This window comes from Falco peregrinus, chromosome 2, assembly GCF_023634155.1.
Source record: "Falco peregrinus isolate bFalPer1 chromosome 2, bFalPer1.pri, whole genome shotgun sequence".
NCBI lineage: Eukaryota > Metazoa > Chordata > Aves > Falconiformes > Falconidae > Falco > Falco peregrinus.
Window position 1 is genome coordinate 38,113,255 of NC_073722.1, and position 25,501 is coordinate 38,138,755.

The 25,501-nt window shown below is 67.3% G+C and overlaps 4 protein-coding genes across 8 annotated transcripts; all 4 read right to left on the bottom strand.

Moving 5' to 3' along the window:
* Positions 1-313: 313 nt before the first annotated feature.
* VPS16 (VPS16 core subunit of CORVET and HOPS complexes) lies at positions 314-10,667 on the bottom strand. Its single transcript, XM_055795353.1, has 24 exons — positions 10,544-10,667; positions 9,785-9,873; positions 9,577-9,674; positions 8,650-8,778; positions 8,137-8,281; positions 7,955-8,070; positions 7,474-7,596; positions 6,537-6,592; positions 6,272-6,361; positions 5,610-5,704; positions 4,804-4,880; positions 4,443-4,574; positions 4,207-4,334; positions 3,745-3,780; positions 3,455-3,563; positions 3,249-3,383; positions 3,054-3,162; positions 2,732-2,829; positions 2,524-2,628; positions 1,956-2,033; positions 1,599-1,768; positions 1,399-1,495; positions 1,136-1,239; positions 314-819 (listed from the first exon to the last, which is right to left on the bottom strand). The coding sequence occupies exons 1-24, from the start codon at positions 10,594-10,596 to the stop codon at positions 675-677; spliced, it is 2,517 nt and encodes an 838-aa protein (XP_055651328.1). The 5' UTR covers positions 10,597-10,667; the 3' UTR covers positions 314-674.
* A 990-nt stretch (positions 10,668-11,657) lies between these two features.
* LOC101923830 (probable N-acetyltransferase CML5) lies at positions 11,658-14,238 on the bottom strand. Of its 2 annotated transcripts, XR_008745699.1 has the most exons (3): positions 13,866-14,238; positions 12,178-12,952; positions 11,658-12,136 (listed from the first exon to the last, which is right to left on the bottom strand). XR_008745699.1 is itself a non-coding variant. In XM_055795362.1 (2 exons), the coding sequence occupies exon 2, from the start codon at positions 12,937-12,939 to the stop codon at positions 12,253-12,255; it is 687 nt and encodes a 228-aa protein (XP_055651337.1). In that variant the 5' UTR covers positions 12,940-12,952; positions 13,866-14,238; the 3' UTR covers positions 11,658-12,252. The 2 variants fall into 2 exon arrangements, 1 of the variants encoding a protein (XP_055651337.1); XM_055795362.1 differs by having other exon boundaries at positions 11,658-12,952.
* A 561-nt stretch (positions 14,239-14,799) lies between these two features.
* LOC101923652 (probable N-acetyltransferase camello) lies at positions 14,800-16,681 on the bottom strand. 4 transcript variants are annotated; one of them, XM_055795363.1, is made up of 2 exons: positions 16,550-16,681; positions 14,800-15,936 (listed from the first exon to the last, which is right to left on the bottom strand). In XM_055795363.1, the coding sequence occupies exon 2, from the start codon at positions 15,926-15,928 to the stop codon at positions 15,263-15,265; it is 666 nt and encodes a 221-aa protein (XP_055651338.1). In that variant the 5' UTR covers positions 15,929-15,936; positions 16,550-16,681; the 3' UTR covers positions 14,800-15,262. The 4 variants fall into 4 exon arrangements, with proteins under 4 accessions (XP_055651338.1, XP_055651339.1, XP_055651341.1 ...); XM_055795364.1 differs by lacking the exon at positions 16,550-16,681 and adding an exon at positions 16,458-16,531; XM_055795366.1 differs by lacking the exon at positions 16,550-16,681 and adding an exon at positions 16,467-16,496.
* Positions 16,682-16,853: 172 nt separating this feature from the next.
* On the bottom strand, positions 16,854-24,411 carry CPXM1 (carboxypeptidase X, M14 family member 1). The gene is made up of 14 exons (XM_055795357.1): positions 24,020-24,411; positions 23,151-23,261; positions 22,325-22,434; positions 21,696-21,835; positions 21,536-21,620; positions 20,241-20,391; positions 19,998-20,086; positions 19,794-19,917; positions 19,386-19,582; positions 19,086-19,265; positions 18,656-18,953; positions 18,446-18,585; positions 17,865-17,967; positions 16,854-17,523 (listed from the first exon to the last, which is right to left on the bottom strand). Exons 1-14 carry the CDS (start codon positions 24,036-24,038, stop codon positions 17,261-17,263), a joined length of 2,010 nt encoding a protein of 669 aa, XP_055651332.1. The 5' UTR covers positions 24,039-24,411; the 3' UTR covers positions 16,854-17,260.
* Between the last annotated feature and the right edge of the window lie 1,090 nt (positions 24,412-25,501).

The window sequence follows — 25,501 nt, forward strand, 5'->3', positions numbered from 1 at the left end:
GCGCCCCCTGGCGGGGGGGGGGGGGGCGGCATTGAAACCACAGGGCCCCCCTTGAGACCCCCCTTGGGGACAGCCAGGGACACCTCCCTCGAGGACAGCCAGGGACACCCCCCTCCAGCCCTCCCCAGGGCGTGCTCCGGGCCTCCATCACCCCACACCCCGGGCCCCCCCATGAATGCCCTGCAGCCCCCTCCATAGCCCTGCCCAGGGACCCCGGGGGCCCCTGTGCCCACTCACCGCGGGGTGGGGGGGGCTGAGCAGCGGCGGGAGGGGCGCTGAGCGGGGCTGAGGGTGCCAAGCATTTCTCACCCGAGGCAGGACAGCGAGCTCTTCTCTTTATTGAACCAGGCAGGGGGCTGGGAGCCACCTGCCCGCAGCTGGGCAGAGGCTGCACCGGCACTGGGGGGGTCCCGCCGCTGCGTTTTGCAGCCAGCGAGGAAGACCTCGGAGCAGCTGCAAGGGGGGCGCTGCCAGGGTGCCCCCTGCACCGGCCCAGGGCACAGACACCCTTCTGTCCCCCCACCCTCGCCCCCACAGTGAGGGGGAGGGGAGCCTGGACTGGGGGCAAAGGGCTGGGAAGCCCGGAGTGGTTCAAGTGGCAGGACTGGGGGGACAGAGCCCCCCTGGAGTGCATGGTAGGCAAGAGGCCAGGGCAGGGCCCCCCGGGCTGGGGCTCACTTCTTCAGGAGCTGGGCTCGAGCCCGGTTCAGCTTCTCGGCCACGGCGGTGTCGGTGCTGGCAGTGCACTTGGACAGGACAAAATTCATCTCGGTCTCATTCTTGTGCTCAATGGCAGCGTCGGCCGCCTGGTCCAGGTCCCTGCAGCAGAGAAGGGCGGCTGGGGGGCCAGGACAAGGAGCAGCAGCCCCAGCCCCCGTTCCCCCCTGTCCTACAGGCCCCAGCCACAGCAAGGGCAGGCCCCTCCAGCAGCCTGCACTGACTGTGGAGCACGAGGGTCCAGGTGCCCCTCAGCATCACCCACATGCTCCTGCAGGGGGTCTCATCCACCCCCAGGGCCCCCAAGACCCCAGCACCGCTGCATGAGGAACCAGCTGCCCCTGTGGGCTCCGACCCTACCTCCTGCACCCCACGCTGTTCCCCCCGATGCCCCCAGGAGGGGGCCAAACCAACGCACCCCACCAGGACGAAGGCTTTGACACGCTGCTCGGGGGTCACGCGGGGCGCATACTTCTTGGCCTCGTAGCGGTTGTGGTGCTTCACCGAGATCTCCACAAAGGGCTGGGGAGGAGAGGAGCCCAGTGGGAGGGCGGTGAGGCTGGCTGCCGGCCCCCCCCCCAGCCCCCCACCTTCAGCCCTTGCTGCACACAGTGTGCTCCTGCCGCCCCACAGCTGCCCACCAGGCAGGGCTGGCCCCACTCCCACGGGGAAAGCTCTTACCAGGTACCCAATGGGCGACTTCTTGCTCTTGGAGAACTTCTCCATCTCCTCCCAGTCCCCACGGTTGGCCAGGGCGCTGATCTTCAGCCACCAGTACCTGGGGACACAGATCAAGCTAGCTCCTCCCGCTGCCTGCCCCCCGCAGCCCCCTGACTGCCACCCCACGGCTGCCACCTGGAGAAGCCCTCCCCGGGACCCACCTCTTGTCGGGGATCTTGAACTCGCGGTAGAGCTGCTCGGCTCGCTTGTGGTGGCCGTCCAGGATGAGGTTGGAGACAGTGTCATGGAGCGAGAGGTCGAGATAGGGCTTGTCAAAGTCCTCCTGGAGGTGTCGCTGGAGCCGCAAGAGCTTGATCTGATCCTCTGTGGCCTGGGGAGCAAAGCACCAGCCTGAAGGGGCCCTTGCCCCAGCAAGCGATGGCAGCAGCCCACCCAGCCTCAGCCACAGAGCAAGGCAGGTGGAGCAGCAATGTCCCACTGAGCAGAGGTGACCCAGCCGCAGCCTCGTGCCCCCCGGCAGCACCCCACGGCATCTCCCCAGCCCTGGCCAAGCTCACCTTGGCAGCGAACTCATTTTTGGCTTTGTAGTACTCGTCCAGGGCATTCTGCAGAGCTCCCACTCGCCCTTCAATGCGCTGGAGACACAGAGCACAACCGCTTCAGCCCCTGCCAGCACGGACGCCACACTGCGGGGATCGGGCAGCACCCCCAGAGCACCCCAGGTGAGGTGCGAGGGGTGTCTGGTGCCGAGACACAGCCAAGGCAAGGCTCCGTTTCTGCGATGCTTTGCTTGACCCCCAGAGATGGCCAGAGGGCTGCATCCTGCCTCGCCCCGAGTGGGATCCCGACCTCCCAGCACAGGCAGGGTGGGCTGGGTGTCTGCTAGCACAGAGCCCCGAGGTACGAGCTGGGGAGCCCCTTTCCCATGGCCTGAGCATGTGGAGGGGGAAAACCCCTCTGGCTGGTGCTGAGCTGCATAGGGCAGAGGCAGCTACCAGGCGTGAAATTCCCCCTGCCCCTTCCCCAGCGCGCTGGCTCTCCCGGGCCACGCAGCTCCCTGGGCAAGGAGTCGGCAGCCCAGAGCCCACCAGCCCTTCCTCCCTGCTCCCACTGCCGGGCACGGACCTTCTCCGAGTAGCTGGAGTGGACGTGGAAGTTGCCAAGCTCCTGGTGATTGTCGTCCTGGTTATACAGGTCCTTCAGCGTCTCCCGCTCCTGGTGCTTGCAAAACTGGGGAGCAACAAGCGGGTCTCAGGGCATGCGGGGACAGGGAGCTGCACCCCTCCGCCACAGCATGGCTGCCGGGAGCCAGGCATGCGGCCGCAGCCCCTACCTGGCGGTACAGGCTCAGGGCCACCGGCTGGTTCTGCAGCGTCATGAAGAAGGTGCCACGATTCAGCTCGTTCTTCAGGTGGAGCACGACAGCGTAGACTGGGGCAAACAGCACAGTTCAGGAGAGGGGGACGGGTCCTTGACCCCCACACGGCCAGCCCTGGCGGACGAGGGGACGTCCCGAGCCCCACGCCGAGGGTCAGCACTTCCCCACAGGGCTCAAGCAGCTCCCGCCACCCTCATTCCACAGGGCACAAAGCTACGAACGGGCTCCCCCAGACCGCAAAACCCTCCCCCCTCCTCCGCCCAGCCCTGGCCCTCACCCAGGTCAGTGTCCCCACTCTCAATGGCTTTGCTGAGGGCCAGCTTGCTCCGCTTCATCTTCAGCAGCAGCGGGACCTGCTCCCCAGAGCGTGGCTCGTACTCCAGCAGCTGCAGGCAGCAGAGTGGTTGTCAGTGCACGGCCACCAGGCGTGACCCCCCCTGGCTCACCCATGCTACAGCCCCAGCCAAGAGACCTTGATGGCAAGCTCTGTCCTGCCGCAGTCATAAGCCCGGGCAGCAATCTCAGAGTAGGAGATGCCCGGTGTGTCACCCAGCTTCTGGTTGATGGCATGGGCCACCTCCTCATCAGACTTGTCCTTCTGCTGCACCTGGCAGGGCGTGAGCGGAGAGGTCTCTGCACAGCCCCAGATGGGCAGAGCCCCCCCAGCTGCCTCCTTACCTTGTAGCAGGCCCAGTGGGCCAGGATGCGGCTGACACCCTGGATCTCCGAGAGGCGCAGGTACTCGCAGATTCTGATGGCCAGGGGGTAGAGCCGCCGCAGGACCAGCCTGGTGCGGCACACAGTGGGTCAATGGTGTGGCCCCACACGTGTCCGAGGAGCCGAGCAGCTCAGCCCCTGGCCAGGGAGACTGGGACCACAGGGATGGGGACCACAACATGGCCAGACACTGCCTCAGCCCAGGCTACCTGGGGACAGGGCTGTCGTGCCCGACTCGTGGGGACTCTTACCTGTCCAACAGGACCTCAACAGTGAGCCGCTTGTATCTGTGGGGGCAGTCAAGGGACATCTGGGACTGCAAAACCCCACAGAGCACAGGCAACGCATGCCAAGCACCTGCTTCCATCCTGGCAGCATCCCTGCCTGACACACTGCGGCCAGCCCCGGCACATAAAGCCATAGGGCCAGCTCGGCTCGGCCAGCACCGCAGACCGGCTCTGCGGGGTGCGATGAGTGTAGAGGTCTCAGCTACAGACCCCCGTCATGGGGCATGGGGCATGGGGCACAGCTGGTGCCTGAACCCACAGCACCAGCAGCTAAGCAGCTCTGCAGCTCTCCCCACCTTGTCTCGCTCCACCTGTGAGGTGGCCACCCCAGCAGGGCCCGGAGCCCCAGGCAGCATTGATCCTGCCTAGGCCAGATCCTGCACCTGGCCCAGCATCATCCCTCGTGCGCTGTCCCACAGAGGATACTGGGTGAAGGTGAGGGGGATGCCGATTTGGTAGTCCCGGATGGCGTTGAGCACCCGCAGGTCCTGGCACATGCGCACGAAGCTCTCCGGGGGGAACTTGTCGATGAAGCACTTCCCAAAGGACGCTGCCTGTGGGAAGAGGTGTGCGATGCTGGGGCTGCACCGGCCACAGCATGACTGCCAGCTGCGAGGGAGACTGCTTCAGCTGCAGCCAAAGCCTCCCTCTGCCTCGCTCACCCTCAGCAGCGACTTCTGGGTGTCCGGCTCATGCTCGTAGCCGGCTGCCTCAATGCACTGGCTCACCGCCTCCGGGAGCAGCTTCTGGTCCTTGATCTCCCGCAAGTACTCGTCTGCCTTCTGGCTCTCCTTCTGCAGGGAGCACAGCAAGGTACTCAACGGTCAGGGTGAGCCCCAGGAGCCCCAGCACCCCTGGGATCAGGGGCCAAGGGAGCCCTGCCCTGGTACCTTGGCCCCAGCAGGGACCTCCGGGATCTCCCCCTTCCCCTCACTGCGGGATAACACTGGCAGCAGTTTGCATCAGAGCCACCCCAACCTCCCCAGGGGTGGGCAGGACCCAGAGCAGGGCAGCGGGCCGTACCTCATACTCCTTCTGTGCCTCCAGCAGAAGTGCTCCCGGGGCCATGGAGGCAATCTTGAAGATCTCCTGGCTGGCCTCTGCAGAGATGGAAGGAAAAAAGAATATGTGAGAGGCTGCCCCAGCCCAGGCACGTCACCTGCACCTGTTGCAGCCTGCTCCCCCACCATCCCTGCCCAGCTCTGGGACTCCAGGAGAGCCCGTGCCAGCACTGTCCTTCATCAGAGCGGGAGCACGGCCACCGTCGGCTAAGAAGCCGGGCAGAGCTGTGACTGTAGCCCCCAGTAAACAGCAATCCAAGGGTCCAAGAGACGGAGGCAGGGGCAGCTGCCAGGACCCACGCATTCCCAAGGAGCTATTCCACTCCACAGCCATGGCAGCTCCGCTCTGGAAAAGCAAGGAGAGCAGCAGTGTGGGAGGCAAGGAACAGGCGTGCCAAGCTGTGCCAGGCCTCAGCTCAAAGTGTGGGGGCTGTGGCAGCGGGAGGAGTGGGAGCAGCCCTGCCTCAGGACACAGAGCTGGCAAAGGAGGGGACCAGAACTGGCACAGTGCTGGGAAAGCAGGAGCCCTGGGCCAGGTGATGGGCTGGGTTCAGAGCCCTGCGCTCAGGGGCTGGTGGGGCTCAGGGCACAGCTCTACTCTGCTGTGGGGGGTCTCACCACCCCTCGAGTCTCCAGAAAGAACTGGGTGGGCTGGACCCACACACATAGAGCTGGACACAGTGACAGGCCACAGCCTGGGCGCTGGAGAGACCTGCCCACCCAGACGCAGGGGGTCCCACACAGCCTCGCCACCCAACACCATCTCACCTGGGATCTCGTGCAGGAACTCATGGGAGGTGCGAGACAAGATCCGGACCCCATCCAGCTCGGGCACCAGGTAGGAGTCCTCATCCAGGACAAATCTGTGCTCCTTGCTAAGGGCTCGCAGGAAGAGAGCAGCTCTGGATACAGCCCAGCCCCAGCAATGCCACAGAGGAACCTCCTGGAGCCCACATCCCCATAGGGCTGTGGCTTGTGACCTCCCTTTTCCACGGAGAGTCAGCAGGGTGTGGGCTCAGCACTTTGGAGAGACAGGAATCCCCCCAGCCACAGCAGCTCTCCTGGAATTGGGACTGGATCTTGGCAGGGCCAGTGCTCCTAGCCACAGGGGCTTTGGTGGCTCCCAGCACCAGAGGGGAGCAGGATCCCCTTGGCAGGGAGGGTCCGAGAAGGGGGACAAGGGCCAGGGGGACAGATAGGAGGAGGTTTTGCTGCTGTACCATACCGGGCTGGACAGGGGAGATTACAACAGAACTACACAGAGAACAGTCAGCCTCCTCCGACCACCCTGGGGCCACTGACACCGAGGGGGCTTCCAGGGATACCAGGGTCCATGACAGCCAGTGGTGGCCCAAGGAGGGCCTGCGGCAGCCTGCAGTTTGGGCTGGCCTTTGGAAACGACACTGGTGTCCCTCTTCCCCAAAGGATACTGGATGCACTCCGTGGAGTTGCCCACCACCATCAGCTGCCGGTCCCAGGTCACGACCACAGCACGCTGCCGGCTCCGGGGACGCATGCACCTGCCAGGGAGCCCCAGCCCCGTTGCAGCCCCCCATGCATGGAACGGAGATGCGCGAGGGTCCTGCTCATCCCAGCGAGCAGCAAGGTGGCCGCAGAGCCGAGAAGACCCTGGCAAAGGCTCAAGGTACCGGCAGAGAGCAGGTCTGCAGGACCAGGGGCAGGGAGACCACTCACCAAACCATCTGCTTGGGTGGAGATCGGACACTGCTGTGGAACTCGCAGAGCTTCTCCTGCAGCAGGAGAGAGCTGGGTCAGGGGGTCAGTGGCATCGTGTGGGCTGCAGAGATGGGTGGCACTGCATGCGCACCAGGGCCACGTGCTGAGGGGAGCTGCCAGGGTTGAGAAGCACAGCCCAAGCTGTAACGGACACCGGGAGCATGGGTGCTGTGCCGTGAGCAGGTCCCATGGGAGCACCCAGCCCGTCTCTGGCCCTGGGGGCAGCCAGGGCTGCAGCCGACACAGCTGAAGGACAGGGATGCTGCATGAGCACTTAAACCAAGTGTGAGAAACATTCCTCCGCTGCTGCAGCACACGGCATGCCTGCACATAGAGAAAGCAGCTGCTTATGCTCAACTGAGACCCAGTAAGTGAACGAAGGCGAAAGAAGAAGGATCGGTCTCAGAGGGCACAGAAGGCAACCAGCACATCACCAGCACACAACACAGGGAAATTTGCAGGGGAGGACCATGACTTACAAGCAAGGCCCCTACGCTGAAGCGACCACACCAGCAGTGGTGATAAGGCTGGGGCTGCCCAGAAAATGGTACTGGGACCAGCAACCAGCAGGGAAACTATAATTTGTGGTGGGCTGTTTATCTGGGGGGAGTTCAGACAGGGAAAGGGATGTGCAATGCCAGCAAAAAGGTGGGTCCAGAAACAGAAAAAGTGGGGACTCAGGTCTAAAATCAGGTGAAGAACAGAAAAGGGTGGATGTCCTGAGAGCAGACACCTGCAGACAGCAGCGAGGCCGACCTGCAGCCCTGAATCCATGGGGAGCCCCAGGGAACCTGTGCAGACACCCTACGCTGCTGGATCTGTCTGCCAGACAGGGAGCGGAGGGGTGGGCTGACACCCTGATGCCCCATCACGGGGAGGGGAGGGAGAGACTCACCTTCAGTGTGGCTAGCCCCATCCAGATGTAGCCAGTGTCGGTGAAGAGTGCCAGGCAGCGGTAGTTGAAGGACACAGCCATCTGCAGATAGGTGCCAGCAGAGGGGCTCATGCCAGGGGGGGTCTGGTACGGGGAAAGGGTGAGGGTTACACCCTGGGGGGCATGCTCCAGGGACACAAATGTGCCACACGCCAGCACCGACGCTGCATAAGGGGCTGAGGGCTGGTCAGAGTTGGGATGTCCCCTCCCACCCTGCGCCTGCTCAACCCTCACTCCTTTGCCCCTGGCCAGGATGGGGCCAGATGTCCCCGCTGTACATGCCTGCCTGCAGGACAGCAGGAGGAAGGACCTACACCGGTGTGTGCTGGTGGCAGGAGAGCATCCCACGGGACAGCAGGGGACAGGGGAAGGACCTGACAGTGCGCATGGGGGGGCTGCAGACCACCCTGCTCCCTGCAGACACCCGCCAGGGCTCACTCACCACCATGGAGCAGGAAGTGTTATCCAGGAGGTAGAGGTCCTGTCCGACCGCCAGCAAGACGATGGTGACTCTATCCTGGGACAGCACGGCCCAGCAAGAAGGCGGCTTCTGCAGACCTGCCAGGCACCAGCGTCAGGTCCCCACACCCAGCCGGAGCTGGGGGCAATGGGGACGGGACGCACCGGGAACCTCGGGCATCCTGCGCAGCTTCAGGTCATCGATGTTGGTGGTGAGGGAGAAGCGGTGTGCGCCGGTGAGGATGGCCACACCGGTGCCGTACTCAGTGTGGAAGACCTTTGCCTCCAGCACGCGGTTCTGCAGCACCTCCTGTGTCATGGAGAGAGTGGTGGGCTCGGACTGGGGCTCAGCACCACACTGCCGCTGCTCCAGGAGCAAAAGCACCCTGGGGGTGAGCGAGCCCAGCCTGGGGCTGCACTGCTGGTACTTGTCCCAGCTCAGACAGGCCTCGCTCCTGCAGCAACGAGGGAATCGTTCTGGTCCCAGGGGCCATGGGCATGGTTGCCAGCCTGTTCCTGAGGGCAGGCAGCCCTGCAGGGAGGCTGAGAGAGCCCCAGGCTCCCCACTGTACCCTGTGGGGCTGGGGGAGCACTTGGCGAGGCCTCGCAGCAATCATTTCTCTGTCACACAAACCCAACCCTGGGCATCCCTTGAGCTCCCCGGCCTGCCACACTCACATTGCCCATGCTGAAGTGGCGCATGAACTCGCAGAAGAGGTTGTAGATGAGAACGGTGCCATCCTCCTGGATGCACAGCAGGTCCTCACTGGCCGTCCAGCCCAGCTGCACCAGCTGGCCGCTCTTCCACTGCGGACAGGACACACGTGAGCGCATCATGGGGCTGCTCAGCTCCCAGCCAGCCCAGCCCCACAGACCTCTCCTCCAGGAGGCATACATGAAGCCAACGGCCACCATTGGGCATCTGGAGGTCTGATGCCCCTGGCTGCCCTGGCTCTGCAGGGCCCTGCAGTCGCAGCAGCTTTCCCTGTTCCTCCACGTCTCACTGCCCTGCGGCCGCCACAGCCCCAGGCATCAGGGAAGGGATGCTCCTCCTGCAGCACCAATGCTGCAGCTCCCTTTCCCACCCCATCCTCCTCTTAGATGACGTCCAGAGGTACCTTGATCCCACAGTTCTCCCAGGGCTAGGCAGCCTTCTTCCCCCTACAGCTTCCCCTACTTTCCCCTTGAGCACACCACCACTTCTAAGCGGTTTTTCCAAAGCTTTCAGGGGGCTGCAGAGCTGCACGAAGCCATTGCCCCAGAGAACACAGGGTGCCCGAGGACATGTGCCCCCCCAGAGAGACCAGAGGAGCTGCCCAAGGGCACACAAACCAGTGGCACAGGCAGAGGCAGCTGCTGGCCTCACAGCCGAGTGATTCACCTACAACACCCAGCCCGTAACCCAGCCACACAGCGCTGCACCCTCTCGGTGGTGCCACCAAGCCTTTCCACAACCATCCTGCCCACAGACTTATTGCTGCGAGGGGCAGAGAGCTGCAGCCCCTGGTGTCCCCCTAGGTGGTGGCCAGGGCTCCCTGGCATGTCACAGCAGCACCCAAGGCACAGCTCCAAGGGGGGGGACACAGCGACCCCACACCAGCTCACCGGCATGCTGGCCAGGAGAAGCCCCGAGGCAGAGTAGATCTCCAGCAGTGGGCGGGCGCTGGGGGATTTCTCCTTGCGGGTGTTGTTCTTCAGCAGAGCTGTGGGTGGGATTGGACAGCCTGCCTGAACCACGGCCCCTCTGACATCACGGCCGGGGGGTCAGGGCAGCCCCGGCACGGATTCCCAGGGGGCCAGGGCCTGGCCCTACCTATGGGTCCTCCATACGGGGCGGCCGCCACCATGCAGTCCCGCAGGTCCTCCTTTAGGCTCCACTCCATGGTGTACAGCTCGAACTTGCTGTGGGCAACAGATGGACAGACGGGCGGATGGATGGACAGGTGGCAGACGCAAGGACAGGGGTCTGGGGATGGTGCCCACCCCCCAGCCAGCCCCAAGACCAGTGGCTGTACCAGGACACCCCAAGCAGCCCCAGGACCCCTCTGGCTGGTCCCAGGGTCCATAAGCAGCCCTGAGACCCGCTGAGCAGCTCCAGGACCCCCCTGGCCAGCCCCATGGTCCATGAGACCCCCTGAGCAGCCCCAGGACCCCACTTGGCTGGCCCCCGGGACCGTGAGCAGCCCTGCAACCCCTGAGCTGCTCTGGGACCCACCCCAGCCAACCCCAAAGTCCACAAGACCCCCCGAACACCCCCAGAACGCCCCCGGCCAGCCCCAGGGCCCACAAGCAGCCCTGAGACCCCCTGAGCAGCCCCAGGACCCCCTCAGTCGGCCCCAAGGTCCATGGGACCACCCCCAACCAGCCCCGGGACCCCCCAAACTATCCCCAGGGTCCATAAGCAGTCCTGAGACCCCCAAGCAGCTCTGGGACCCCCCCAGCCGGCCCCAGGGCCCACAGGCAGCCTTAGGACCCCCCCCAGCAGCCCCGGGACCCCCGCGGCCGGCCCCAGGGCTGGGGAGGGGCCGCCTCCGGCCGGTGCCGGGCCCAAGCCGCCCCCGCCGCCCCTCACCGGTAGAAGGTCTCCTCGCCCAGCGGGTTCCAGTTGGCCGTGTAACAGTCCATGGTGCCGGGCCGAGCTGAACCGGGTGCTGCCGGTGGCACAGCCTCTGCCTGCGCTTCCGCCCGCCGCGCCCCGCCCCGCGACGCCCCGCCCCGCCCCGCCCCGCCCCGCCCCGCGACGCCGCCACGGTGGTCGCCATCTTAAGTGAGGGCATCGGGAGCGTGAAAGGGAATCGCCATCATCGTGGGTGAGGTCACGGCGGATCGGCGCCGTCGCCATCTTGAGTGAGGGCACGGCCTCCCTCCCGCTCCCGGGCCCCACGGGGTCCCCTGTCACCATCCCTGAATGACAGACACGCACACACACCTCGCCAGCATCTCGGGGGTCCCTGGTGTCCCCTGTCCCCAGCACCGGGGGTCCTCGTACCCTGGGAACCCGGAATGCCCCTGTTGCCCTACGTGTCCCCAAGGTGTCCCTGCTGTGTCCCCCGAAGCGTCCCCAGGGTGTCCCTGCGGTGTCCTCCATGGCGTCTCCAAGGTGTCCTGCAGCGCCCCCCAAAGCGTCCCCGAGGTGTCCCTGCAGCATCCCCCAAAGCCTCACAAAGGTGTCCCCCTGAGGTCCGTGCCCAGGTGTCCTAGCAGTGTCCCCCGAGGTGTCCCCAACATGTCCCTGAGGTGCCCCCCGAGGTGCCCCCAAGGCATCCCTGCAGCGTCCCCCAACATGTCCTCCCAGGTGTCCCCGTGGCGTCCCGGCCCCCCGACCCCACGGCCAGGCAGGCATGGAGGCAGTGGGGAAGGGGGCTGGCAGGCGCGTGCTGGCACACGCAGTGGCACACTGCCACGCACGGGCACACAGGCGCACACGCATGCAGCCACGCAGGCACATGCACAGTTGCAGGCACATGCACAGCACGGCCCTGCCTGCGGCCACACGCACAGGGAACACACCAGCTTGCACGCCTGCATACATGCGTACACACACCCACACACATGGGGAACACGCCGGCTTGCATGCCCGCACACGTGTGTACGCGCGCACACCCCACGCAGTGCTCCCACAGGTGTCCCTTTATTTGTCACCGCTAGAGAACTAGGAAAGGCCCCAGCAGCCGGCCCTACACAGGTGCCATGGCTGTGCCTCACATTCCGGGGCGGGGGATGCTGCACTGGTACCTCACATGCCAAGGCCAGCATCAAGGGTACCATGGCGGTGCTTTATGTGCCAGGGCTGGGGTCAGAGGTACCACAGTGGTGCCTCACGTGCCAGGCTAGGGGTCAGGGGTGCCACAGCAGCGCCTCACGTGCCAGGGTTGGGATCAGGAGTGCCATGGTGGTGCCTCGTGTCAGGGTCAGGGGTGCCGTGGATGTGCCTCACATTCCGGGGCCAGGGATGCTGCAGTGGCGCCTGGCATGCCGAGGCCAGCATCAGGGGTACCATGGCAGTGCCCTATGTGCCAGGGCTGGGGTCAGGAGTGCCGTGGCTGTGCCTCACGTTCTGGGGCTGGGGATGCTGCAGTGGTACCTTGTGTGCTGAGGACAGTGTCAGGGGTGTCATGGCAGTGCCTTATGTGCCAGGGTTGAGGTCAGTGTACTGCAGTGGTGCCTCATGTGCCAAGGCTGGGGTCAGGAGTGCCACGGCAGTGCCTCATGTGCCAGGGCTGGGGTCAGGGGTGCCACGGCAGTGCCTCATGTGCTGGGGCCTGGGTGCCATGGCAGTGCCTAGTGTGGCGAGGCTGCAGCACGGCCAGGCAGGTCGCAGCGGTACTGGAAGATCTGGAAGCAGAGGAGAGTGCCGAGCAGCGAGGGGCTGAAGGCGCCCACCTTCCTGAAGCCCTGGCCCTCGTAGAGCCGCTGGGCCGCCACCTGCACCATGGAGGTGGAGAGGACCACCGCCCCATACCCCCGTGCCCGGGCGAAGCGCAGCACCTCCCCGCAGAGCGCTTTGGAGATGCCCTGGCCCCGGTAGTCCCTGCTGACTGACATTCGCTTCAGCTCCAGGGCGGCCCCTCTCTCAGCCGGATCCTGCGGTGGTGCCACGGCCACCATGCCCACCACGGCCCCCCCAGCCTCAGCCACCCAGAAGCAGGAGTCGGGTGCCCGCAGGTAGCTGGTGGGGATGTCACAGAGGTCGGTGCTCAGTGCCTGGCGCACATAGGACGTACTGAAGGAGCGGACCAGGAGCCAGATGGCCACCAGCGCCAAGGCCACGGCCCCCAGCCCTAGCACCCAGTAGCCCACGACTGTCCGCACTGCCGCGAAGAGGACCAGCAGCCCCAGCTGAGCCCGTGCTGAGCGCAGGACGTGGCGGTAGCCAGCCGAGGCGTGCTCCAAGATGCCACGGGCAAAGAGGGTCCGCACGGCGTCGTAGTCCTGTTCCCGGTACTGACGGATGCGGTAGGACGCCATGGGCTACTGGCACCTGCGGCACAGCACAGGGGCGTCAGGGCAGTGCCCGCCTCGGACACAAACCCCCAGAGGACCCCCGGACCCCATCACCGGTATGGCACAGCTGGCAAATGAGCAGGAACTGCCACCCCAGTGCCATGTGGCTGCGTTTGCACCCATCAGCCAGGCACCAGCCTGCGCCTGGCGTCGCTCCCCACCATCATCACCTGTGAAACCACCACTGCCAGCTTTGCCTGTGGCAGCCCTCAGCCCCAGTGGGGTCCCTGCCCCGCTCCTCCTCCCACACCTCTCTCCCTGCTTGGGGACCCCACGGATCCCTCCCAGCATCACCTGTCTCATCCCGGTTTTCCCTGTCTCCCCCAGGAGCAGCAGCAGGACCGGGGCCGGCCCCACAGTGGGGGTCCCTATGAAGGTGGGGGGCGAGCAGGCTGGAGGTCCTGCCTCCCTCTCCACGGGGTCCCAGCAATTCATCCCACCCGCCCCAGGCTGCGGGGAGCGGGGTCGGGCCAGGACACCCGGGAGCAGGGCCTGGGGGCGGCAAAGGGAGACCCCGGAGGACGTGGGGGTGCCTGTCCCCCCCCGCCACCAGAGCAGCCCCGGGACCCCGGCACCCCCGGCGCTGGGCACGGGCCGGGCGGCTGCCTGTCCTCTGCCCGTGCTGCCACGGCAGGGGCCCGGGGGGCGCCGGGCACAGCCCCACCCGGGGGCTGCTCGGGACGCGCCGCGGGCTTGTGCCCCCACTCGCAGGGACGGGGACCCCACGCGGGGGCGGCTCCTGGGGGGGACCCTGAGCTGCCGAAACCCCCGCGGGGTCCGCACCGGCCTCGTTACGGAGGGCTACGGGGGAGCGCGCGGCCTCAGCCCCCCCACCCGCCGGGTCCCCCCGCCTCCCCCGCAAACCCCCAGCTCCCCGCGCCAGTAGCTACCGGCTCCGCCGCTCCTCAGACCGGGGCCGCGGTCCTCCGGGCAAACGGGTAGTCCCCGGCCCGCCCCCGGGGCGCCGGCAGCCCCTCTGCCAGGGGGCGTCTCTGCTTCCCGGCGCTGGCCCGTCCCCCGGCTCCCACCGCGGCGCCGAAAGCTGCCGGCCCGCTCCGCCCACCGGGGGTCCGGCCAAGCGGGGGGCGCTCCGGCGGCGGCACCGAGCGGCACCCCTGGCTCGCCCTTCCCGGGGCTGAGGGGCCGGGCAGCGCAGGCGCCGACGGCGGCGCTGCCCCCCCGCTCCCGGGCTGCCGCCGTAACCCGGCCCCGGGCGGCTCGGCCTGGCGGAACGCGGGGGGGCCGCTGCCGTGCGGGGGGGGCCTCGGCGGCGCCTCTGCCCGCCGCCCGCCCCCCGGCGCCGCCCGAAGAGAGAGGATGCTTTGGCACCGGGCCCCTTCCGCCGCCGGCGGGGGGGGGGGGATGAAGGGACACGTAACACCTTTGACAGCCCCTTCCACCCCGAGCTCCTCCCAGGGGGGTACCGGCCAGCCCAGCCCCACCGGGCCTTTGCCCAGAGCCAAGCGCCACCGGTGCCAGGCTCGGCTCATAGCCAAGGCACCTTTTGTCCCCCGAGCAAAGGCCATCAGAGGTAAAGGTGGGGGCTCAGGGGACCCTGGGGGATGGGCTCCACCCAGGGCACGTGTCCTCCTCCCGGGGACTGGCTGGCCACTGACACTGGTACTGGGAGTCTGGGAGAGATGTGTGAGGGTTGTCCCATGGGCTTACAGCAATGCCCCATGGGTCCAGATCGGTGCCAGACCCCCAGCCCCACACCAGCCCCTTCCCGTGGGGATGCCGTGGAGGTCCCTGTGGTGCCAGGGACCCCCCCATCATCCCACTGGTACCCGCGACCCCAGCACGGGAAGAACAACCCAGCCCAGCACTGCGGTGGGTCCTTTATTTCTCCACCCACATGGGTACAGCACCCAACCCGCGGGCACTGCTGAGGGGGGTGCAACTGGGGGTCCCCCTCAGGCAGCCATGGGCCCCCAGGGGACACAGAGGCATGGGGGCCAGGCATGGCATCACCACAGCAAACCCCCCCAGGCAGGGCTTGGTAGTGAGCAGTGCGGCACCTCCGCCACCCTGCCGCTCCCCCACCGCGCGTGGCACAAGGGTCTCTACCCCCTGTGCCAGCACACCCCATGCTCCCTGAGAAGCAGCGCCGGAGCAGCTCCACAGCAGGGCATGAGCCGTGGGGGTCCCGGCACCCCCGCTGCAACGCCATGGCCAACAGGCCAGGTCAAGAGCAGCGTCCCGCACCACAGCTGGCGTGGCAGGGCTCTGGGCACAGCTCCCCTCGGGGGTCCGCCTGGCTGTGCTGGTGCCAGTGCCGCGGTGGGGCTCAGGGCGTGCTGGACAGGTCGTAGCGGTAGGTGGTGATGGTGCAGTTGGCCAAGCGGCCATAGATGGTGGGCAGGACGTAGTGGCGCTGCTGGCGGAAGCCCAGGCGCTCATAGAGGGCTCGAGCCTCGTGCTGCAGCATCAGCGTGTTGAGCACCACGGCCCGGCAGCCGCGCTGCCGCGCGAAGGCCAGTGCAGTGCGGCCCAGTGCCGTGGCAATGCCCAGGCCACGGTAGTCCTTCCTCACCGACATCCTCTTTAGCACCACCTCCCCGTCAGTGCCGTCGGCTGGCCGCAAGCCCACCGTACCCACCACCCTCTCGTCCGCCTCCGCCACCCAGAACTGGGCACCGGCGTTCTCGGCGTAGGTGGCCGCGATGTCCTGCAGGTCGTCCCCAAGGCAGCGGTCGATGTAGGTGCTCCAGGCATAGCCCAGGAGGTGCCGGGCCAGGGCCAGCAGCAGGGTGAGGGCCAGCACAGGCAGCAGCAGCGAGCGGGCACTGGCCAGCAGCAGGCAGAAGGTGCAGCCCAGCACCAGCAGTACCCAGGGCTGCCGCAGCACGTGCAGGCACAGTGCTGGCACGTACTCGCTCATGCCAGTGGCGAAGACCTCGCGCACTGCCTCGTAGTCATCCTCGCGGTACAGCCGGATCCGGAATTCCACCATGGTGGGTGCTGGCACGGGAAGGCGGGGGGCTCAGGCCTCGAAAGCGACCCCCATCGACGGGGCTGGCCCAGGGTCCCACCGAGCCCAGGACAGGGCAGTGGCTGCCCCCCAGCCCACTGACACCCCCTTGCACCCCACTGGCCTGGCCTGCCCTCTCCCCCACCTCCAGGGACCCTTCCCCGCCACCTCCCCACAGAGTACCCCCCTCACACACTGTGGGCCCCCTCAGCCCCCCTTCGCACCCTCCTGGCACCCCCTGCACCGCCTTCGGTGTCTCCCCACTCCCAGAACCCCTGGCCACACCCCAGCCCATACAACCCCCCAGGTCCTAGCACCCTAGGGCCTCCCCCCTCCGTGACCCCATGCCTGAAGCACCCCCCAGCCCCAGCCCCCCACAGTGTCCCCCGGCTCCAGCACCCCCGACCCCCTCCCAGCACCCCCCGGTCTCAGCAACCCAGACTCCCCCCCCAGCACCCTCCGTGCCCCCCCGGTCCCAGCACCTTCCGGACCCCCGCCCGTGTCCCCATACTCTCAGCACCCCTGGTCCCAGCACCCCCGTCCGGTCCCAGCACAGCCGGCCCGCCCCAGCAACCCCGGTCCCCCTGCCCCGCCCCCACTCACCGCGCCCTCCGCCCGCACCGCGCCGCGGCAGCGCCCGCCTGACACCGACGGGGCTCGCGGCCCATTGGCCCCCGCGCCCCCCGTGGACACGCCCCCCCGGCGCCAGCAGCCAATGGGCGCCCAGCGAGAAGCGGCGGGGGCCAACCCGCCGAGGGGACTCGGTGACGACGCAGGGCGGGGCATCTGTCAGGTGGAAGGGAGCCTGCGGAGTACGGGACGGGCGCGCGGGGGGGCGGGGCTTCCGTCAGCGGGGCCGCCATTAACCTTCAGGGCAAAGGCGGAGAACGAGGGGGCGGGGCTACGAAGGGGCGGGACTACGAGGGGGCGGGGCTTGCTAAGGGCCCGGGCTGGGGCGGGGGGCAGGACCGGCCCCACCGACCCCACTGTCCCCCCGGGCCGATCAGTGGGGCTGGATCCGACCCCCCGCCCCCTCGGGCCGATTTGTCGGGCAGGACCCGACGCCCCACGCGCCCCACGCCCCGATCCGCGGGGCAGGACCCGACGCCCCCCGGGCCGATCTGTGGGGCAGGACCGCTCCCCCGCCGCCCGGCCGCCCCCCGACAGAGCCCGGCAGCAGGCGCGGCGGCAGCACAGGCAGCTTTACTGGGGGCACCCGCACAGCGGCGATGTCGGGAGCACCCGCTCCCGCCCCGGCTCCCCGCGCCCCCCGCCGAGCCCCCCGGCCGAACCCGCGGCCCGGGACACCCCCGCTCAGGGTGCGCGGCGGTGGGCGCGAAGGCGGCGCAGGCGCTGGCGGCGCAGCCGCAGCAGCAGGTCGGGGGGCGGCCGGGCCCCCCCCGCCGGGCGCCCCTGCAGCCGCCGCGGCCGCAGCCGGGCCAGGCGGAAGCTGCAGGGGGTGGGCACGTTCTCGTAGGAGACGCGGCACGGCTGGGTGGCCGCCTCGTAGCCCTCGGCCCGCGCCGTCACCTCGTACTCGCCCGGGTTCAACAGCCGCCAGTAGTCCCCGTCGAAGGCTGCGGGGGGCGCGGGGGGCCGGTGCCCCCTGGGGCATCGGCGGTGCCACGCACCTAGCCCCAGCCTCCCGCCTGTCCCCAGCCCCATCCCATTCGCATCCCCAGTCCTGTTCCTGTCCCCGTCCCATCTCTACCCTCAGTCCCACGCTCCTCCCCACCCCTATTCCCAACCTCATCCCATTCCCATTCCTATCCCAATCCCCCATCCCATTCCCAACCCCATCCCGTTCCCAACCCCAGTCCCATCCCCAATCCCATCCCCACCCCATTCCCATCCCCACCCTGATCCAATTTCCATCCCCAATCCCATCCCTAGCCCACTCCACCCCATCCCACCGTACCTGTCCGAACATCATGGTTGATGCCATCCACAGAGATGACGGCGTTGGCAATGCCCTGCTCTGTGTCCCTGTCCCAAACCACCCCCTTAATCCCACGGTGCACCTGGGAGCAGCGGGCCAGAGCGTGCGTTGGCGGAGCAGGCGTGCAGGTGGCACACGCATGCTCACACGCATGCACACCCACGTTCACACCCACATGCCACCCTCGGCGTTGTTCGTGCCCAGAGCCTGGCGCAGCGCATGGTGCCATGGCACAGGTGTGCTACAGGTGGCACAACACACACTCCCACATGCGCCCCTCTGCCACATGCGGCACGTGCCAGCATGGGCACCCCGCAGGCTGCACACATGTGGGGCGCACACCTGCGCCATGCAGAGCACGTGCCTGCCCAGACACGGAGGCACACCTGCCTCACACAGCGAGTCGATGCTCCATGCCTGCAGGGCAATAGATGGAACCTCGGGCCTGTTTGAGGACCCCAACCTGGCTGCCACCTGCTCAGCCCCTGCCAACACCCTGACATCCGTGTCCCCCGCGGGAACCCACAGCATGGCTCCCCCCGGGACTCCCTGTCCCTGACCTGCTCCATGTAGAGCAGCAGGGACTCCCGGTTGTTCTCCCACTCGGCTGGCAGCTCAGAAGCGTGCGGGAATTTGTCGCAGGAGAGCTCCACCGTGATCTCGAAGCAGTTGGTGTGCAGGTAGCTGAAGTCATTCATGCCTGTGCAGGATGCAGGGGGCGTCAGGGGGGTCCACAGACCCCCGCCCCCCAATTGCAGCCACCCACTCACTGCCAGGCACTGTGTGCCAGTTGGCCCCGTTGATGATGTTGCCGAAGCGGGTGAAGTCATCGTAGTGGCAGAGGCGTCGCTCCTCACTGGCCATGGCCAGGTTGGAGGTGGCGTAGACAGTGGCCAGCCAGCGGAAGACCCCATCATCGGCAGTGGGTGTCAGCTCCTGCGCCTTCCAGTAGGTGCGGGTCATGTCGAAGGGGTAGGTGACCACCAGCTCTCCCCCGTGCAGGTTGGCGCTCAGCACGAAGGGGTACCGCTGCATCCAGTCGATCACCGCCCGCGTCTCGGGGGCCACCTGGGGGGATCTCGCATCAAAGGGGGCTGTGGCAGGTCCCAGAAAGGGGGGACGGCTCCCATCTCTCCCTCCTTAGGGCACGTGACTGAGACTCCACAGGCAGATGTTGGGGTGCCCACGGGCCAAGCTCACCGTGGCATTGGCGAAGGTGTAGTACTCGGGGATGGGGATGTAGTGGTTGGGGAACTCATGGGGCACCAGGTCATTGTCCTCAGCATCCCACAGCACCGTGTTGAGGTCAGCAAAGTTGTGGTTGAGGTCGATGCCCTCGTAGGTCCAGCGGCCCATGGCCCAGCCTGACAGCTCCGAGCCCTGCCAGGGGACGAGGTCACCAGGGACCGGTGAGGGGACGGGGTCACCGGGGACCAGTGCCGGGACAGCTTCACAGCAGGTCGGTGCTTAGCACCCTGGGGCCCGGCAGCCTGACCCTACCAACTTGTAGGCAGTCTCGTAGCCGTCAGGGTTCATGGAGGGCAGGAGGTGGATGCGGGTCTCGGTGACCAGCTGCACCACGCGGGGGTTGCCCAGCCGAAACTCCCGGCACAGGTACTCCATCAGGTTGAGCAGCAGCTCCCGGCCCAGCACCTCATTGCCATGCATCCCCGCCACGTAGCGGAACTCTGGCTCGCCTGCCAGGCACAGCATGTGGTGGATGTGGGGCCCTGGCCACTCGGTCCTCTATGCCCCATGCCAGCCTGGGCATTCCCAGCCACCCCGTCCCCATCCTGCACCAGCCTGGGCATCCCCAGTCAACCCATGCCCATCCCACGCCAGCGTGGGTGTCCCCAGCCACCCCAGCTGTCACCCCCTGTCCCTGTCCTGGAGCCACAGGGCACCCACCCACTTCGTGCTGCCCGGGGTTGTCCGAGATCTCCATCACATACATCTTGAGGCCCAGGTAGCTCTTCCCGATGCTGTAGATGCGGGTGATGTCGGGACACTCATCGTTCACCCGCTTCATCAGCTGGGGAAGGCACAGCACCCTGGGTCAGGGTGTAGGGACACCCGGGGGTGCGGAGACCCCCTGCTCCTGCCCTGACCCACCTTTCTCATCTCCTTGTAGTTGTGATGGCGGAAATCCAGCTTGCTGCTGGGCAGGGGCTGGCTTTGCCAGGAGTAGATGTTGTTTGGGTCTGTGGGGAGCCAGGCAGGCATGGAGGGGACAAGAGGGGACAGTCAGAGATGCCAGGATGCGGCAACAACCCAGACTCCAACCCTGGGGACAGCCCCGGCAGCATGCCCATCCTGGGCAGTGGCAGGTGGGGGCGAGGGGCAGTGGACACCCACCTGGCAGGGGGCAGCCCAGCACCTCTGCCCGCAGGCAGATGGTGCCGTTGGGGAACCACGTCTGGGGGTTGATGCGCAGGTACCGTGCCACCACTGGCGAGGGCAGCAGGTTGAGCACCGGTGTCTCGGGGTCCTTGTTCCCGGGGAACACCTGCAGGGGCAAGAGGACGAAGCCCCTCTGAGTCACTGTGCCGGGGGGGGGGACCTGGCTGGGGGCCACAGGGATGGAGGGGAGCTGCCTGCCAGGGTCCAAAGGGTTACAGGCACCACAGCCCAGCCGGCCCAGGCCTCCCCTGGCTCCCCTCCAGCCCCTAATGAGGAGCAGACATTAGGCTGCAGAGGGGGGGGGCAGCCCAGCACCACCGAGGAACCAGAGTCCTGACACTGGCACGTCCGTGCTGCTCTGCCCCCCAAACCCGCCACCCCAGCACCCACAGGGGAAGGTCCCCAGCATGGTCCCCAGGAACGAGCACAGGGACCCCCAAATCTGACTGGCACAGCCCTGGCACAGGGCCATCCAAACCCTACCATGTCACAGTCCTGGCACAGGGACCCTCAAATCTGATTGTGGCACAGCCCTGGCACAGGCACCCCCAAACACCACCGTGGCACAGACCTGGCACAGGGACCTCCAAACCCCACTGCAGCACAGCCTTGGCACAGGGACCCCCAAACCTGACTGCAGCACAGCCTTGGCACAGGGACCCCCAAACATGACTGTGGCAGAGCCCTGGCACAAGAACCTCCAAACCCACCCCAGCACAGCCCTGGCACAGGGACCCCCAAGCCCCACCATGGCACAGCCTTGGCACAAGGACCCCCAAACCCCACCATGGCACATCCCTGGCACAGGGACCTCAAACTCATCCCTGGCACCGGGAGCCCCAAAACTTGCTCTGTCCTTGCACACATGCGTGACACTGCATGTGCAGTGCTCGCACACACACACCCATGCACCAGGCTGCTGTGTTCACCTTCGGGCACAGCTGGCTGTGCCACGCACACCCATGCACACCCTCGCCGTGCTCACATGTGTGCACCAGGGGGGCCTGGCAGGTGACTGGGTCAGCAGCTGGGGACAAGCAGCCTTTGTGCCCGGTGCCCAGGGAAGTGCTGGAGGATGCTGGCGGGTGGGGAGGCCAAAGGCAACAGAGCTCGGTCACAGCCTGGCGCCAGCCAGCACAGTTAACCCCCACGTGCCCTTGCTCTGCTTGGGAAGCTGGGTGGGCTGGGGGTGCTAGGGTGTCCCCCACTCCCACCACCCCTGCCCAGGGATGCTCCCTGGGAGCACCTACCGCCTCCTCGGTGCCGTTGCGGCACGGATGCCATGTGTACGTGTCATTGCTGACCTGGACTTTGTAGGACGTCACCCAGTCGTACCTGCACAGGGGAGTGGGTCAGTGGGGTCCTGGCCCCCCACCCAGCACCCGGGGCTGGCCCTGCCCTGTGCCTTACGTCCAGATGGAGTTGAGCCCCTGCGTGATGACCCCGGTGAAGTTGGTGAGCCGGCGGGCATCCACCTCCAGCCACTGCTTCGTGTCCTCCTGCCCTGCACACCAGCCACCGTCGTAGAAGTCCCCATCGTAGAGCCCTGACTGTGTGTTGGGGAGGGTCAGGGGCAGGAGATGCAGCGCCCTGCCCATCACATGTCCCCACCACCTGCGTGCCCCCCACCCCGCTGTGCCCCCATAGCATGGCACCGGCACGGTGATCTGGGTGCATGGCTTCAAGGGGCCATGGTGGAGCCCCCCTGTCCAACATGGGAGGGGGACCCAGTGCTGCTGGCAGCCCTGGCTCCTACCAGCCATGGTGGGATGGGGGGGGTCCATGCTGGAGACCCCCTGCTGCACATGTGCCATTCACATGCCATGCACACACCATACATACACTGCATTTGCCATGCACATGCCATGCACGTGCCACATGCCACGCAGACATCACACACCCCATGCACATGCCAGTGCACACATGCCATGCACACACTGTGCACACTGTGCACACCACACACAGAGGACATACATGCCATGCACATGCCATATACCATGCAAGCATCACGCACACCATGCACATGCTGCCTGTCCTACCTGGATGTTGAGGCGCCCGCGGTGGGCACCCAGGCCATAGCGCTTGTCGCTGGAGGCTCGCAGCTGGGAATCCAGCACCCGCAAGGACTCCAGCCCCAGGGGGGGACACTCTAGGGGCAGAGCAGAGGGGGCTGGGCTCACTCAGACACTCCCATGCATGGCTGTCCCCACCTCGTGCCCCTCTCCACGGGCCATGGGGTGATGGCTGGCAGTGCTGCGCTGCGCTACAGGACATGTGTCAGCCCAGCAAGGCACAGCAGCCCTGTCTGTGCCGGCTCCTGCCCGCCACCCACGCCGGCCCCGCTCCCAGATGCCCATGCATGGGTAAGACCCTCAGCTCCAGCCCCCAGCACAGGAATGCGGCTGGGCCCCCCCAGCCACGACAAACACGGCTCTGCGTCACGCAAACCCCGCTCTCCGTCACACAGCAGGAGGGCAGAGGTCAGGGGGAGCCCTGCCAGCATCCCCCACCCTCACTGCATGATGCGGGGCTGCCCGCACACACAAGTGTGTCCATGTGCACACAGTTTGCAGGGGGTGTTTCTGTGCCGTCACATGCAGAGCATTGCCAGTTGTGCGTGTGTGACAGCACGGGGGCCATCTGTGTGTGACGGCACGTGCCCGGCCAGGGTGGTGGCTGTGCCCCCCACCCTGAGCGCAGGGAGAGGGCTGGGGCTGTTCCCCACACGTGTGGGTGCTGGTGCCGAGGCGTGTGGGTGCACACCCCAGCACCTAGAGCCCAGCTGCCGGCTGGGGGTGTGTGCACAACACAGAGGTGTACATGCAGCCCCACAGGCCCCTGGCCCCTGGCACTGAGCATACGTACGGGGCTCCTGCAGGGCAGCTGCAGCCTTGGCCGGAGCCTTTGGCTTCTTCTTCTTCACCACTTTCTTCTTCACAACTTTGACCCGCACCAGCTTCTTCCTGGGTGCTGGGGCTGGAGACAGGCACAGGGACCCCCAGGGTGGTGGGGTCTGGGGCCACCCACACAGGATCCAGGGCAGGAGCCAGCCCTCAGGCACCCAAACATACTTGCACCCCATCACCCCCGTACACACGTGCACCCACACACACACTCCCACACCGTCCCCAGCACCCACTGGGACACCCTGGGGCACCCCCTCACCCCACACAGGCTGCAGCGCAGCCCCAGAGGTGTGCTCAGCCCCCAGCACACGCACAGCAGGCGCACACACCCATGCATGCATACACATGCTGCACACACACTCAAATGCAATTCATGTGCACACAGAAACCGCACACATGCAGACACACACACAGAGCACACAATCACACATGCTCAGGCACAGATGCAAACGCAAACCACACGCATGTCCATACCTGCACGCACACACACAGCCAAACACTCGTGTACACACACTTTAAGCCACTCCCCTTCCCACACACACTTGTGCACACACACTGCTCTGCACAGCCATGCACCCACATCCCTGCATGCACAGCCCTGCACACACACTCTTCTGCACACAGCCATGCACACCTAATCCTGTGCTCACAGCCGTGCACACACACACTTGTGCACAAATACCCCTGCACATGGAGCTGTGCACACGCCTGTGCTCACACACTCATACACACACTCACACGGGTGCACTCACACTTGCACACACTCACACACTCCCTCCCCGCCCCGCTTGCCCCCCCCCTCTCCCCCCCCCCCCCCCCCGCCCCTACCTGTGGCCCCGGGCCCCATCTCCTTCGGGCTGCCGCGCTCGGGGGGGGCAGGGCTAGCGGGGGCTGCGCTGCCCGGCCACCCCCCCGCCGCGCCCTTCGAGGGGGCCGATGCCGTGCCTCTCGGGGGGGCCGTCGCGGTGCCTTCGGGGGGGGGCCGCCGCGGTGCCCGTGCCCATCCCCGGGGCGCCGGGGCGGCCGGGCTCGGCGGGGGTAGCCGTCATCCCGCGGGGGCGGGGGGTGCTGCGGGGGGGCGCCGCCCGGGCGGGGGGCGCCGGGGGGGCCAACAGCAGCAGCAGCAGCAGCAGAGCGAGGGGCAGCCCCGGCATGGCGGAGCGGAGCGGAGCGGAGCGGAGCGGAGAGGCCCCGAGCTGCCTGCCCGGCCCTGCCTGCCCGCCCCCGGCCCGGCCCGCCCCCGCCCCTCCGCCAGCCCCCGCTGCCCCCCAGCCGGGGCAGGGCCACTGCCCGCACCCGCTCCCCTGCCCGCACTGCTTGCCTGCACCGCTCCGCCGGGCCGCGCCGGGCAGGGGGCCAGGGCAGGGGTCCCACCGGGCTGCCCGGGGGTCTGCGGAGGTGTCGGGTAAAACTGTCCCCCTCCGTGTGACCAGCTGCTCCAAAATCAGGGGACACCGGGAGCAGCCTGCGCACTCCGCGGTCCTGGCACGGTGTCCCCACCGTGTCCCCGCTGCCCCCAGCACCCTGCGGTGCCCCCGCTGTCCCGGCCCCATGTCCCCACTGCCCCCAGCACCCTGCGGTGTCCCCAGTGTCCTGGCACCATGCCCCCACTGTCCCCAGCACCCTGCGGTGTCCCCACTGTCCCGGTCCCATGTCCCCACTGTCCCCAGCACCCTGTGGTGTCCCCGCTCTCTCGGCTCGGCCGGCATCCGTCCCTGCTCTCGGGGCTGAAAGGGAGCAGCTGCACAGCACCGCGGGCCCGATCCTGCCGGCAGTCCTCGGCATCGCTGTGCAGGGGAGGGGTCTGCTGGGCTCTTGCAGGACGAGGCCCCAGGGGACGGATCCTGCCAGGTTGCGGCCACTCACTGGCCCCACTCCCACGGGAAGCCCACGGCCCCTTGCTCCACACGCGCAGCGATGTGCCATGGCACCGGGCTGCGGCCGGGCGGCTGTGGGGCAGCTGGGCGCGGGGCTGGGGGTGCCCACCGCCCCCGGCACTGCCGCCCTGCCCGGTGCTGCCCGCGCCTCTGCGGGGCCGCTCCCGGCGCGGCGGAGCAGCTGGGGTTCTGGGAGCAAAACCCGCCCAGCGGGGACCAGCTGCTTGGCATGACCGCCCAGCCGCTCCCGCTCCCCCCAGCCCACCCTGGGGCGGCCGCGGCTGCACCCCGTGCCGGGGAGTGCGCTGGATGCCCCGTGGGCCCGGTGCCAGCTGCCCTGGCTCCCGGCTCCCCCCTGCCAGGGGACCCCCGGTGCTTCCCGGCCAAGTACGGCCGGTGAGAGCCGGAGAGCTCCGCCCTTTCCCTCCCAGCC

Excerpts from the sequence above, each read along its gene's own strand:
- VPS16 (XM_055795353.1), bottom strand. The coding sequence starts at position 10,596 with ATGGACTGTTACACGGCCAACTGGAACCCGCTGGGCGAGGAGACCTTC. Across the intron at positions 9,874-10,543 it reads GGCGAGGAGACCTTCTACCG|CAAGTTCGAGCTGTACACCA; the intron begins GTGAGGGGCGGC and ends TGTTGCCCACAG. Across the intron at positions 9,675-9,784 it reads CCCGTATGGAGGACCCATAG|CTCTGCTGAAGAACAACACC; the intron begins GTAGGGCCAGGC and ends TCCCACCCACAG.
- LOC101923830 (XM_055795362.1), bottom strand. The coding sequence starts at position 12,939 with ATGGCGTCCTACCGCATCCGTCAGTACCGGGAACAGGACTACGACGCC.
- LOC101923652 (XM_055795363.1), bottom strand. The coding sequence starts at position 15,928 with ATGGTGGAATTCCGGATCCGGCTGTACCGCGAGGATGACTACGAGGCA.
- CPXM1 (XM_055795357.1), bottom strand. Across the intron at positions 22,435-23,150 it reads AGCTGCCCTGCAGGAGCCCC|AGTGTCCCCCCCTGGGGCTG; the intron begins GTACGTATGCTC and ends CTCTGCCCCTAG. Across the intron at positions 18,586-18,655 it reads CTGGCACACAGTGCCTGGCA|GCATGAATGACTTCAGCTAC; the intron begins GTGAGTGGGTGG and ends CATCCTGCACAG.